Here is a 13,179-nt window from a genome sequence, read left to right as displayed (position 1 = left end):
TACTACTCCTCTTCTTCTTCCTCCTCCTCCTCCTCCTTACACTTTTTTCATCCTTTTATTATTTGTGCCATAAGTATCCGAAAATCTCATGTTCCTTATCTTTACATTGCAGAGTCAGCCTGTCAGAACAGAAAAAAGGATAGAAAAAGGCAGAAAAATTAATACATACCTACTGCTCTTGTCGAAGCATGCTGATTTTTCGGGATGACTATTCATTGTATATTTCTATTAATGCTGTCAGGCATTATATCCTACCCGCCTTATCTCATTTTGTTTCTGGCAACAGTTTCTGCATTTGAAGGTCCACTTCCCATGACTGTTTGGAGTTGCTCTATGTCTGTTAAAGAAAGATAAAGTAGATGGTCAACAGAACGATTTGAGTTTTTTTTTAAATCTTGATTTTTAAGGGTTTTACGGCGCTTGCAACACATTTAGGTCTTATCAGTGCCATGATTTGAGTCTGGTTCAAACTATTGAACGCTTTAGTCATTTGTCAGTTCAAGCAATTAAACCTTCGTGTGAACCCCACGCTATCAATGCTACGAATAATCCAAATTTCTTTCATTTCTTTACAGAATGAGTTTTCTTTCGCTCGAAACGGCTAACAGAGATCACAACTACTTACTGAAGAAATCAACCCGTATGACATAGGACGTAGATGTGTATTATATTTTATTTACAAGTTTAATAAATAATTAGATTTTTATAAAACCATAAAACAATGATGCTAGAATGAGAGTTAAAATATGTATTGAGACGAGATGAGTTTTTAAAAATATTTTTACTGTTTTGAAGGTAGAAAATATTCTGTCATGAGGCGTGAGATAGATTCAAAAAGAACACTTGTGTTTGTATTCGTAGAGTATGAATGTATGAGGAAAAAACACATTCCATTGGCAATCCATCGTATGTGCTTGAAAACAAAAATCCCGCTTTTCTTTTGGTTGACAAAAGCAAAAGTAGAAAAGAAGCCTTTGATCGAGAGTGCGAAACATCTCAGACAGCCTAATGATCCATTTCGGTTAGCATATACACAGCAACATATATTAAGTGTTGATTTTTTGAAATGCTCATGGATGCCATTACAAATTTTTATGTATGAGCTATTCGTTATATAATCAGTTGATCAATAAATAAAACGAATACTATATTTATCGTCAGCACAGCTTTTCAAGTGTTCTTTTATTCTAATTGGAGTAAAGTGGCCTTTAATGTATGTTGTTGCTTTGTGTTATGCCAGTCGGGAAGGCAAGCATCACTCTTCAGGTTTTATCCAACATAATATTACCCCAAGAGGCTTCACTTAAACACGGGTGGTTTTTATGTTTGATACAGCGATTGAATTTGTTTTTTTTTTCTATCTGGCATTTGATCGATCGATATACATGTTGTGTTTCATTCATCCTGTTTGTTGATAAAGGGGAAACCCGAGACGTCCATTCTATCTGTTTTCGTAATTAAATTTAAACTTGCATTCAATTTCAGATTGTTATTTATTTTTCTACATCGTGCATCGATAGATTAAGATACCACACGCGTGTGTTGTGTTGTTAAAACTGGATTACTCACGGTTTTTGCTTACCTTTGTTTGTGGTTTGAATATGATGAGTTGTCTTATATCACGTAGACCCAAAGGACTTGTTTATTTTATCTTATTATATGAAAGTGAAACAAAGCTTTCAAAAGTCTTGGATCGTCTCAAAATGTTATTGACGGTAGTCGATCCATAGGTGCTTATCGTCTGTAATACTCGGTGTGAATGCCTCATTGTGGTAAAAAATAAAATAATTAATTTGCAGAAATGTGATTCTTCCGAGTAAAGGAGTAATCCTTAAAAATGAGCATTTGCAGTGCACTTCCATGGATACACGCTCAATGCACTTCAAAAGCTTAATTTTCATCTAGCAAGCCATATGAAACCAATAAATGTTTTGTATCATGACGTTATGCCCTGGCACTGGTTGCTAGGACATAACCTGAACGAGTCCAGAGTTGACTGGACCCTCCTCGGGTTGCTAGGTTTTTTGAACACCTCGACCACCCAATCAGGGGGTTCGAACCATCGCTATATAAGCGAGGCGCGGGAAGTCAGAGAACGTTCTTTAAGTTTTGTTGAGCTGAACACAATGTCGCCATTCCAGCGGTCGTGTTTTCTCTTATTTTATTATAGTTGTTTTCCTTATTCCTGGATGCCAGAGAGAGACAAGCAGGATGAATGAATGAGTAGAGTTATGTCGTTCCTATTTGTGTTGTGGATGTATCCTAGTTTCCGTAATAAATGAAATGGATCTTGTTTGTTAATCTCGATTTTCTTTATTTTATCCCTGTTACCGTTGTATAGCCGAGAAACACGGCCCTCATCTTTCTCTTTCCTCTGTTCAGGCTAGGCTCAGTGCATTGGCCTGATCTCCCACTCCCAGGGAAATTATCAACGAGTTCCATCGGTCTATCTTCTTTCTCCTAGTCTTTTCTTCATGTTGACGTTTCGGCTATCTTGCTCTACCGACTGTCCGGAGCGGCAAGAATCGTTGCAGTGGAGCCCAATGAAAGTCGCCTGTAGAAAGTCCTTTTTTTCTTTCAACATCCATCATCCTTTTAGCCAGGAAACATGTATAAAATGCTTAATCAAAAGTCACAACGTCAGACCATAGTTTTTTAAAACCATTTTCATCCATCTGTTCATTGTCCACGCTCATCATCGCTTTACTTTGATACAGGATAAGACGCCCTACCGGTAACCGGCTTTGTGGTCTTGTGGTATGACAACCTCCATCGGATTGGAAGGTCCAGGGTTCAAGTCCCGCTCTGAGAGGCGCATAATTGAGTCCTTGGAAAAGACTCTTTATTCACATTATGCCATTGTACTCAGGTGTAAATTGAATACCTGGCCGTTAACAGAGGTGTCTCTGTCCGAAAAAAAAATGAAACATCGCCGAGCACGCGGCATATTTCGTCCTACGTGTTGAGAGTAGACTAAGGACCACTTGTAAAGCGCTTTGAGCATGTTTAGTTGATTTTACTCTATATAAATGCTCGTTTGTTGCTTGTCTTTTATTTTTATTTATTTCTTTTTTTTTTTATTGGTTATCATTTTAAGCCATTCAGATTTTTCCTGGATTTTGAGAATAGATCATAGTCATATTGTTATTTTTCTTTTCTCAACGGTGAGTTTTATGGTCTCATAATAAAGCGATGTTTGGAGCTATTTACTATTTATGATGAATGGTAAAATCAACGGTAAAATGAAACATTCCCTTTTTGGCAAAAACTCGTTGTCAATATCCAGAGTAAGTGGATATTTTTCGATATGTTGCTTCACCTCGGCTTATGGCATGAATATCTTTGACTGGGTTAGTAAATTAACAATATAATAATCACGGGGTTAAATATAGTCTATGTCAATAATTATAAGACACCAGACCGTCAGTGGTTATTTCAAGTTTATTCATAAAGTGATTTTTCAACAGTCACAATTTATTGAATTAGTAAATGAACAATAAATAAACGTATGTGAAAGATTTCTAAGTTCTCCATTAACGCTTCAGAATTATCATAATATATCCCTCCACACTCATTCCCTCTTCATTCTCACTTCTTTTCTAAATGAACATGTTAATAACTACTATAACTTTATAGTTATAGATGTATCATTTCTCGTCATGTATGGTCTAGCTGGGCTATAAAAAACATAAATTAAAATAATCAAAACACCCTGGGAAAAAAAAAAAGAGAGAGAGAGAGAGAGAGAGAGAGAGAGAGAGAGAGAGAGAGAGAGAGAGAGAGAGAGAGAGAGAGAGAGAGAGAGAAATCCCCCCCCCCCCCCCCCCTAAAAAAGAATTATGGCTTGAAAAATTCTAATCAAAAGATCCTAAAAAGCGTCGTCGACTGTCTTCCTCCTAAGCTCTTTGTACTGGTCAGGACACATTTTCATGACATACTTCAGTTTCGTTGCTGATGGGGTGGGCATAGGATCCGCCCCTTGTCGCTTAACGCTGGGAATTGAACCAAGACGGGGGCTGGGGGTAGCTGTGATGAATAACAGCCGGTCCATGAATTCAACCTGTGAATTTATAAGTTATAAACAAGCACAATTATAAAGCGCATTTTCAGAATTCGTGATTTACTGCTTCAAAATCGTGTATCATGTCAGACTTATTTTGAATGCTTTGACTTTAAAGTCAAAATGATAGTCAGGTTGAGTTTGTGTTTATATTGAGGGCAACAATAGATATCGCTTTTTAAAGTGGCCAAAAGCTGATATCTCTCATTTCTAGCTTGGTCATTTTACGTCAGGCTCCCATTCAGTATTTAGACAAGACCAAGACAGCTGCTTTGAAAAGTCATCCCTCCACAGGAGATATGACGCAGGCGATGAGGTACACATTTAAAAACTTGAGCTTTTATATAGCGAAATATCCACTAAACGTACTCAAAGCGCTTTACAAGGAGTCCTTGACCAACAGCAACACGTAACATGTAGAACGAGACATGATGACGCATGTTAGGCGATATTAATTTATTTCGGAAAGAGACAACGCTGTTAACGGCTAGGTGCTCATTTTACATCTGAGTACGGTGAGAGAATGTGAGTAATGAGCCTTTTCCAAGGACTCAACTATGCGCCGAGCGAGGCTCGAACCTAGGACCTTCCTATCCAAAACCGAGTGTCATACCACAAGATCACATAGCCGCACATATCGGCACCGGAGGATTATTCTCTGTGCTGTCGCTGTTACTTTACAAGCAGAATTTTTAATTGAAAGAAAACCATTTTACACATCACATCTCGCCTTGCCTAATAAATTAGAAAATGCCCAAAAAGTGCAAACCTCTTTTGTTTGATCAAATTGCTTACTCTCACCCTCTTCTATTCTGACCCCTCCCCCTTCCAATTGAAGTTTGGCCAAAGTACACACACACTCCCTTCTAATACAATCACACACCCCCCCCCCTACCCTCTTCTACTTGATAAAAGGATGAAAAGTAAGTCCAAAGGAGCCCAAAAGACCCCCCCCCCCCCACCACCCCCCATTCCTATTGAAGTTTGGCCAAAGTAAACACACTCCCTTCTATTACAATCACATCTCCCCCCCCCCCCCCCCCCCACCTCTTCTACTTGATAAAAGGATGAACAGTATTGTCCTAAGGAGCTCAAAGGACCCCCCCCCCCTTTTTTTTTTAAAAAAAATTAATAACGATGCACATCTGAGTACTGAGTACGGTGCTTAAGGATTGGTTAGGAGAGGGATACAATATTGTAATATTAATATTATGAGGCGAGTTTCTAGAGAGAGAGAGAGAGGTGGGGGGGGGGGGGGGTGGTGCAGATATATATTTATTTATCTTAATGTCGTTGAAAATACATTTTTTTAAAATTATTTGTTTTATATTCAATGTTCTGTATACTAGAAATAGCTTCTTATAGCTTGGGTCTACAAATATTTTTCAAACGTTACCGTATCTCCTTCGTATTTAAGTATCCCCTCCGTCAGCTCCCGTATCCCGGACAAAACCTCAAGCTGGCTAAGGATTTCCATCTGAGGCGGAAACTTCTCTTTGACCATAGCCAACCATTTAGTCTTACGCATGCGCACTGGTAGAGATTCTAGTTGCCACGTGACATCCAGCCGGCAAGCCTGAAGGTCTTTGATGACGTTCATGTAAGCAACATCATTTTGGGTAAGTCTGTTTAGAAATAAAATTTGTTCAAAGGGTTTAATGAAAGGTAGAGGATCAATGTTTCAACAGTCGTGACGTCACTTCCATTGTAATGACGCAATGTAACTTAGTAACCGGTTCTAAACTTTCGGAACAATGGCAGCATCTTCTTATGGTTCTCACACTACCATGTTATGACGATCGACCCAATCAGCAAAGTCCGGTCCGTATTCGTGCACCGTCGCGAACCCGCCCGGTAGCATGGTCACAACACACCGTTCAACTAGATGCTCTGCTGTTTCGGGTTCGTGCCCACATCGGGTACATGTAGGACATGTGGAAAGTAGCGCCGCGCTGAGAACCGGTTCTTGGGACCGGTCCCACGGTCCTTTAGCTGAGAACCGGGGACCGGTCCCAAAGTGGATAGCAATTGGCGGTCCTTACTTCTTATAACCTTTCAACGGTCCCAGCGATTATAGCGCCATACTACTGCCCCAGCGATTCTTTGCCTCGGTTCTTTTGCCTATCTTCCACAAATCATCACCCATCCCACTTAATTAATCGCACCCACCCCCTTTGCTATACACGAAACGACACAGACGACCATCTCCCTCCACTCCGCAAACCGCCCTTTCGTGTGTGAGATGAGGGGAACAGGAGGCGCACGCCTTGGACAATTCCATTATACGGGGTAAATTTCAAAATTTACTACACCATAATGATCGCAATGACAATGATCTATGATGAAGGCATGACCCTCTTCTCTAATGGGTTATTGTTTGAAATGAATGTGACTACTAAAGATGTGTGTGTGTGTGTGTGTGTGTGTGTGTTTCAAACCTAGCAAGTCCGATTTTTTGTCTTCTTTTGTCTATCTCTTGTCACCACTCCTTTCTATCGCATTGTTGTCATTTAAAATAATACAATAATATTAAAATTTAGTTTGGTGTTTTAACTAATCAAATAATATGAGTTTCACATATTATATCTTCCTTCCAAAATAACAGTTATAACGTCTGTATTTTTAAAAAGGCCAATAGAATATTTGGGGGCCCCGATAGCTCAGTTGATAGAGCAATCTTTATACGCAAAGGCCAGAGATCGATCCCGGGTGCAGTCGAGCTTTTTTTCTCTGAACTCCCTGTCTACTCAGCAGTGATTGGGTAGCTCGGTTTGTTAGATCTGGCGAAAAGTACTTTGGGATAGACTAGCGTCCTATCCAAAGGTAGAAATATTTTTAAAAAAATTAAAATCAAAAAATAAATTGAGATTTTATATAGCGCAATATCCACTAATGTGCTCAAAGCGCTTTACAATGGGTCCCTGACTAATAGCAACACGTAACATGTAGAACGAGACATGACGCCTGTTAGGCGATGTTACAATTTTTTACGACAGAGACAACACTGTTGACGACCAGGTACTCATTTTACACCTGATTGCGGTGATAGGATGTGAGTAAAGAGTCTTTCACGGACTCAACTAGGCGCAGAGCGAGGTTCGAACCCAGGACATTCCGATCCGAAAGTGAGTGTCACAAGACCACATAGCCGCACAATAATAGAAAAAAGAAATGGAGACGAAAAAGAACAACAACAAAAAACAAACAAAAAAACTCAAAACAAACTCTTCCCATACTTTTAGTCCAGCATGCCACAGACACAAAATATTAACAATCCCTTTTCCCTAACACTAACATTGACCTGACCCGCTCCATCAGTCTTCACACACACACACACACACACACACACACACACACACACACATGCTTAATGGATAGTGTTATAGCACTATTTTCATGTTTTGAGGTAATTAGCCTTCTCCGCTCTCACTTTCACTTAGCAGTTCCACAGCCATCTACTGCAGGCACGGTTCCATCGTTTGACGGTCCCAATATCGAAAAAGAACCAGTTCTTTGACGGTCCCAAATCCCAACGATGCCTTGTGAATGGCCAGTGTCGAAAAAGAACCGGTTCTTGGAACCCGTCATTGCGGTTCTCATTTCCCAGGGACCGTAGAACCGGCGGTCCTAAACATGCTTGGGACCGCTCCGCACTAGTGGAAAATCCCCACTGATGAAGCGCACTTGCTGTGAGGCAGCCTCTCGACCGAAGCCGATTCGCAGCCACCCAGTGTCTCCTCTAACTGGCAACTTCTCACCAAGCTTAGAGGAGTGTATGTCCCCGCCTCCACGAGGGATTTAATTCGTCCAAACCGACTTCCATCTCGTATATGCATCTTTGTCCGTAGTAAGGGAAGCTGCGTACAAGGGTTGCCGGTACTTATTTCGGCTCGAAACAGGGGCGCCGTCCACAATGCGTTTCAGGGGGGTATCCCCATTCCCTCTCTCTCGGATCTTATTTAACCAGTTTACCTTAATCGTCTCCTCCGGACATCGGGTTCCCATTCTCGAGGCGTTGTTGCCAGCGTTCCTGACACTATGTGCATTGACTTGCGAAGTTTTACATCAACCTTAAATCAACGTTCCTGCTTCTACCCCACACTGGAGCGAAATACGCCGCGGTGGAATAGCATAGTGCCAGGGTGGACGTTCTCAGGAGTGCTTGGTTAGCACCCCAAGTCGATCCCGCCAGCTTCCTCAGAAGACTGTTGCCTTTCTCTATCTTCCGGGCAACTCCCTCGAGATGCACCCGATAGGTAAGTCTGCGGTCCAGCGTCACCCCTGAGTATTTTGGATGCGGCTAATATGGGAGTGGCTGGTCCCCGACGAGGACGTACAGTTTGCGGTCGTGCCATGCATTGCATAGGTGGAATGCAGTGGCCACGGTTTTTGGACAATGGCGGATCCCTTTTGAAATACTTCTCCGACGAGCATAAACGTGTATCCAGAGGAGAAAAGCATTATAAACCTGATCATGTTTTGACTTTTATATATTCTGATCACATGACATGTGAAAAAGTTCAAGCCAGCACGAAGAATAAACAGTACCGATTTTCTTTGTTTAGAACCAAGCTGCTCGTTGCTGGGCGGACGTGACATCAGACTATTGAATCCTATTAATATAAAATAGACCCCAATCCACCTTTCATTCTTTCTTTCTCATTATGGCTCAGGTCTAAGTCTTTTGTGACCAGCACGTAAAAAATAATATCATATTTAAAGAATAAATAAATAAATAAAATAAAATAAAAATAAGAGCTTTATATAGCGCAATATCCACTAAATGTGCTCAAAGCGCTTTACAGGGGGTCCCGGGTCAACAGCAACATTTAACATGTAGGACGGGACATGACGCCTGTTAGGCGATATTACAATTTTTCGGACAAAGACAACGCTGTTGACGACCAGGTACTCATTTTACACCTGAGTACGGTGAGAGAATGTGTGTAAAGAGCCTTTTCCAGGGACTCAACTATGCGCCGAGCGCAAGGCTCGAACCCAGGACCTTCCGATCCGAAAGCGAGTGTCATACGACTAGACCACATCGCCGCATATTTATCGGGAATATCCTGTGTGAGCAAGGGTAAGAATTACTTCTGACAATCTAAATAGCTGTGGAATTTGAATGTGTTGTGATCGATTAATCCATTTATATCATTAACAAAATATGCTCTAACCAACATGATCGAGCACTCTCATACCTACAAGTACCCATCAACACTCATAAATATCATATATATATATATATATGTGTGTGTGTGTGTGTGTGTGTGTGTGTGTGTGTGTGTGTATTATAATAAATGTGGTCGAAGCCGAGAACTTCCAATTCTAACAAAGTTTATTTCAATCAATCAAAATCAAAACATGTCTCCATTCTTGGCCATAACTGTCATCACACACATAACAAACCTCTCAACAGGGGACCGACAATGTGTAAAACGTGTAATAATACACTACATAATCCCTCCACATAATCAATAACTCGGTTGCATCCCCTTGACAGAATCTTTTGCAATTGCACTGTCGCCATTCACACGCAATAATTATGTATAATATGTATTATTTGTTTACACTCTCTTAATTGCCTATTTTGTTTCATCCCATCCCACCCAAAATTGTAAACCGCTACTATAAGTTATAGGATAATTTCAGTGGTTTGTTATTTAGAATCCTTTCAACATTGCTACTAAAAAGAAAATGCATGTCATGTATATTGTGCGCCTTGAGCTATTTTGTATGAGACCGGCGTTAGATAAAGGAAGTGGTTATTCAGTATCTGATACTGAATAGTGCTTTGCCACTATTCAGTATCCACAAGGAACTCTTTTTTATAGAGAGAGTGAAAAGTGCGACAATCTCGGTTGAACTGCTGACCTACTTCCAGATTGAACACGTGCAGCAACTGACAGCCCGATTCAAAGTTGTAAAAATATTTTGATCGTAATTTTTTAATTTCTGCTATGGTGCAATTAACATAGTTCAAAATATCAAAGTAAGAGTGGCATTCAAATACATTTTTAAATATCTAAATAGACATGATTAAATGTCACTCAATGTTCAGTGACACCATGGCTTGGTGGATATAAGCTGTTTGACTCTGAGCTTAAGGTTCGAGAGCTCAAATCCCGGCAGGGATAACTTTTTTTTTCCCCCAATATTTTAAAAATTCCTTCTGTCTATTGATATTTTTTAAACTTTTGTTTTAATAATTTTATTTGCTTGTAATATGCTTTAATGTTGATATTATACTATTGTTCTTTTATTATTATTATTATTATTATTGTTATTATTATTATTATTATTATTATTATTATTATTATTATTATTATTATTATTATTATTATTAATTATTATTATTATTATTATTATTATTATTATTATTATTATTATTATTATTATTATTATTATTATTATTATCATCATCATCATTATCGTGGTTATTACAAAAGCTAAAAATAAAATAATAATTTGAGTAAAACTAAAAGAGAGGATGAAGATTACTCAACCGTATGCTATCTCGTGTCTAATTAGAATTATTATAATATTTGTATAATTATAATTTGTTAACGTATGTAATGATTGTGTAAGGCTATTCAATTTGATTTATTCTAAAGTATTTACGCTTCAGTGGTTCGACTACCTGTCTAAATATGAACCTGATCGTTCCCATCTAACGCGCCACAAAATCTTCTACCAACTATCTTCATTAAATAAAAACTTTTTTCCTGATCTGTCGGGTTGCTGGGATCTTTAACCCGTATTTAAACTGGGGTGAAAGAGGCTTAAAAAGCAATGGGGACTGTCTGACTTTCCCTTTTTCTGTCTTAACCTGTCACACCTCCAATTGATCGTGACAAGGATGGTGACAAATTATCTGTTGGTTTGGGGTTGTTTTTTTTTGTTTGTTTTTTTTGGTTTTGTTTTTGTATTTAAAAAAATAATTATTTATTTATTTATTTATTTATTTATTTATTTATTTATTTATTTATTTATTTATTTATTTATTTATTTATTTGGTACATGTTTGTCTTCTCCGCGACTGCATTTCTACAATCAATGCCAGGTTTCTTGTTTTTGTTCTATTTAGTATGGTCTTACGTTTTGTTTTGGCTTAACCCCTGTAGACTTCTTTCTCTTTGATGTTTTTATTATATGATTATTAAATAAAAAACTAATTACTAAAATAAATAATTTTGATAATGTTAGCCATGTCACCTCTCTCCCCTGCCCTGTTTGTTTATCTTATCTTTCACAATCCCCCCCCCCCCCCACACACACACACCAACTCTCTCTCTTTCTGTCTTTCTAGTTTTTTCTTCTCTCCCTCTTTCTTTCCCTCTCTTATTTATTCCAATGCCTATCCGTCAAAGCCTGAGGTGGAGGCGATTGCTTTGATGTGTTAACATACAGATCTCACATTGAGAATAATCAAACTATTTTTTTTTTGTCATTGTATTCACCAACTCATTGTTAAAAGTTGGTTTATAAAGACTGGGTCATGGATTACTGGAACCATAATATAGACACTGGAACCTGAAATGACAGTCGTACTGGAATGACTGGGTTCTTCAGTTGATGTGAGTGCCCATTCGAGTTTGCAGGAAATCATAAAGTTAAGAAGCGTAAACAAAGCCGGGGCCATAAATCACAAGGGGCAATGATGACAAAATATTTTTAGAAGTAGACGTCTAAAATCTATTCTTAGCATTTGTCATTGAGAGAGTTACATTTTTTAAAAATACATAACGAACGTAGTGGTGGCACTATATAGATGCTACATGATGGAAAAAACAATTCCCTGAAGGTAATGCATAGGTGCAGAGAAATCCTTTCCGAAAAAAATGCAGAGTAGTTTTCAAAATGTCTTACATAAGGACAAAGTTACAGGAATTTCATTAGACCAAGCCCTTAATTTCCACATATTTTATTTTTGTATTTGTTTTGCTCATATCTTGAATATCATCACAATATGATTGGATTCTTGCAATCTTGTGCCCCCAAAGTCAAGCAACCATGAAGAACTCAAGTGAAAAAAACCTTGTCATAACTTTATAGGGTTTTAGACATTATTAGGATAAATTCAACGCTGAATTTTATATTATTAAACTCACCGTGAAAGTGTTGAATAATAATGGATAGGTATAAAAACTTACAAAATATTACGCATATTTGTTACGTATCGTAGACGTCTTATGTTCTATTCTTCTAGAAACTGATTGTTCAACATCAAAAAAATCATTAAAATATGTTTTTGAGATAGAAAGAACAATTGAAAAGAATTTTATTCTTTTTAGAACAAAACCGTTGACATTTTGATACCTCTGTCTCGCATCATTGAAGTAAGGCAGGGTAGTAAGATCGCTCGGTCGATGGACTAGTAACATTTTCCCACCATCAGCCAAACTGGCAACCATGTTCTTGTAAGTGGTGCGTGGATCTGCTAAATACCGAATGGAATCTTTCACCAATATCCGGTCGTACTGCGGTTTGCTCTCAGACTCGTCTGCAGCCAGATTTCTGGACACGTAAATTGAAAGAACAAAGTTTAACAAAATTTATTTAATCTTAGGCTTTCGCCAATAATTCATACAATTTGCTGACAACATACATGAAAGTGAGAAAAAAGGTAAATGGAACAAAAGAATATAATGATATCATTAATAACCACAAAAATACAACAACTGTAATACTACCAATAATAATAATAATACTAATACTAATATAATAATAATAATAATAATAATATAATAATAATAATAATAATAATAATAATAATAATAAAATAATAATAATAATAATAATAATAATAATAATAATAATAATAATAATAATAATAATAATAATAATAATTAATATAATAATAAATAATAATAATAATAATAATAATAGTAATAATGATAATAGTAAAAATAACAGAAGCACAACAGCAATAATATCTAGTATTGTTTTTGTAAACAGAGGTTAGGTGAAAAGGAAATAGAGAGAAGACAGTAAAATATATAAACTTCGTCCTACATGTTTATTTAACCCATTGTCACTTATTCTTCACGTTCGTTGATCTTTGTAATGATTCATTTATCACCAAGCAGATCACATGAAACTAATTTTACACGGGACTC

The 13,179-nt window shown here is 37.7% G+C and overlaps 2 protein-coding genes across 3 annotated transcripts in view; one reads left to right on the top strand and one right to left on the bottom strand.

The window, feature by feature from the left end:
* The window catches only part of LOC144956742 (uncharacterized), a 22,630-nt gene extending 20,329 nt beyond the window's left edge, over window positions 1–2,301 (top strand). Inside the window, exon 7 of the mRNA XM_078887421.1 lies at window positions 576–2,301. The gene's annotated coding sequence lies outside the window, so the exon portion shown is untranslated. The remainder of the gene's footprint in view (window positions 1–575) is intronic.
* A 1,126-nt stretch (window positions 2,302–3,427) lies between these two features.
* The window catches only part of LOC144956708 (uncharacterized), a 31,091-nt gene continuing 21,339 nt past the window's right edge, over window positions 3,428–13,179 (bottom strand). For both annotated transcript variants that reach the window (XM_078887377.1, XM_078887378.1), the window contains 3 exons: window positions 12,380–12,577; window positions 5,457–5,685; window positions 3,428–4,060 (listed from right to left, as the gene is read on the bottom strand). In XM_078887377.1, the coding sequence (XP_078743503.1) occupies window positions 3,869–4,060; window positions 5,457–5,685; window positions 12,380–12,577 (619 nt within the window). In that variant the 3' untranslated portion in view covers window positions 3,428–3,868. The remainder of the gene's footprint in view (window positions 4,061–5,456; window positions 5,686–12,379; window positions 12,578–13,179) is intronic.

Source organism: Berghia stephanieae, chromosome 11, assembly GCF_034508935.2.
Source record: "Berghia stephanieae isolate SIO BIC M18660-M18661 chromosome 11, UCSD_Bste_1.3, whole genome shotgun sequence".
In the NCBI taxonomy this organism is placed as follows: Eukaryota; Metazoa; Mollusca; class Gastropoda; order Nudibranchia; family Aeolidiidae; genus Berghia; species Berghia stephanieae.
This window is presented reverse-complemented; position numbering and strand designations above follow the sequence as displayed.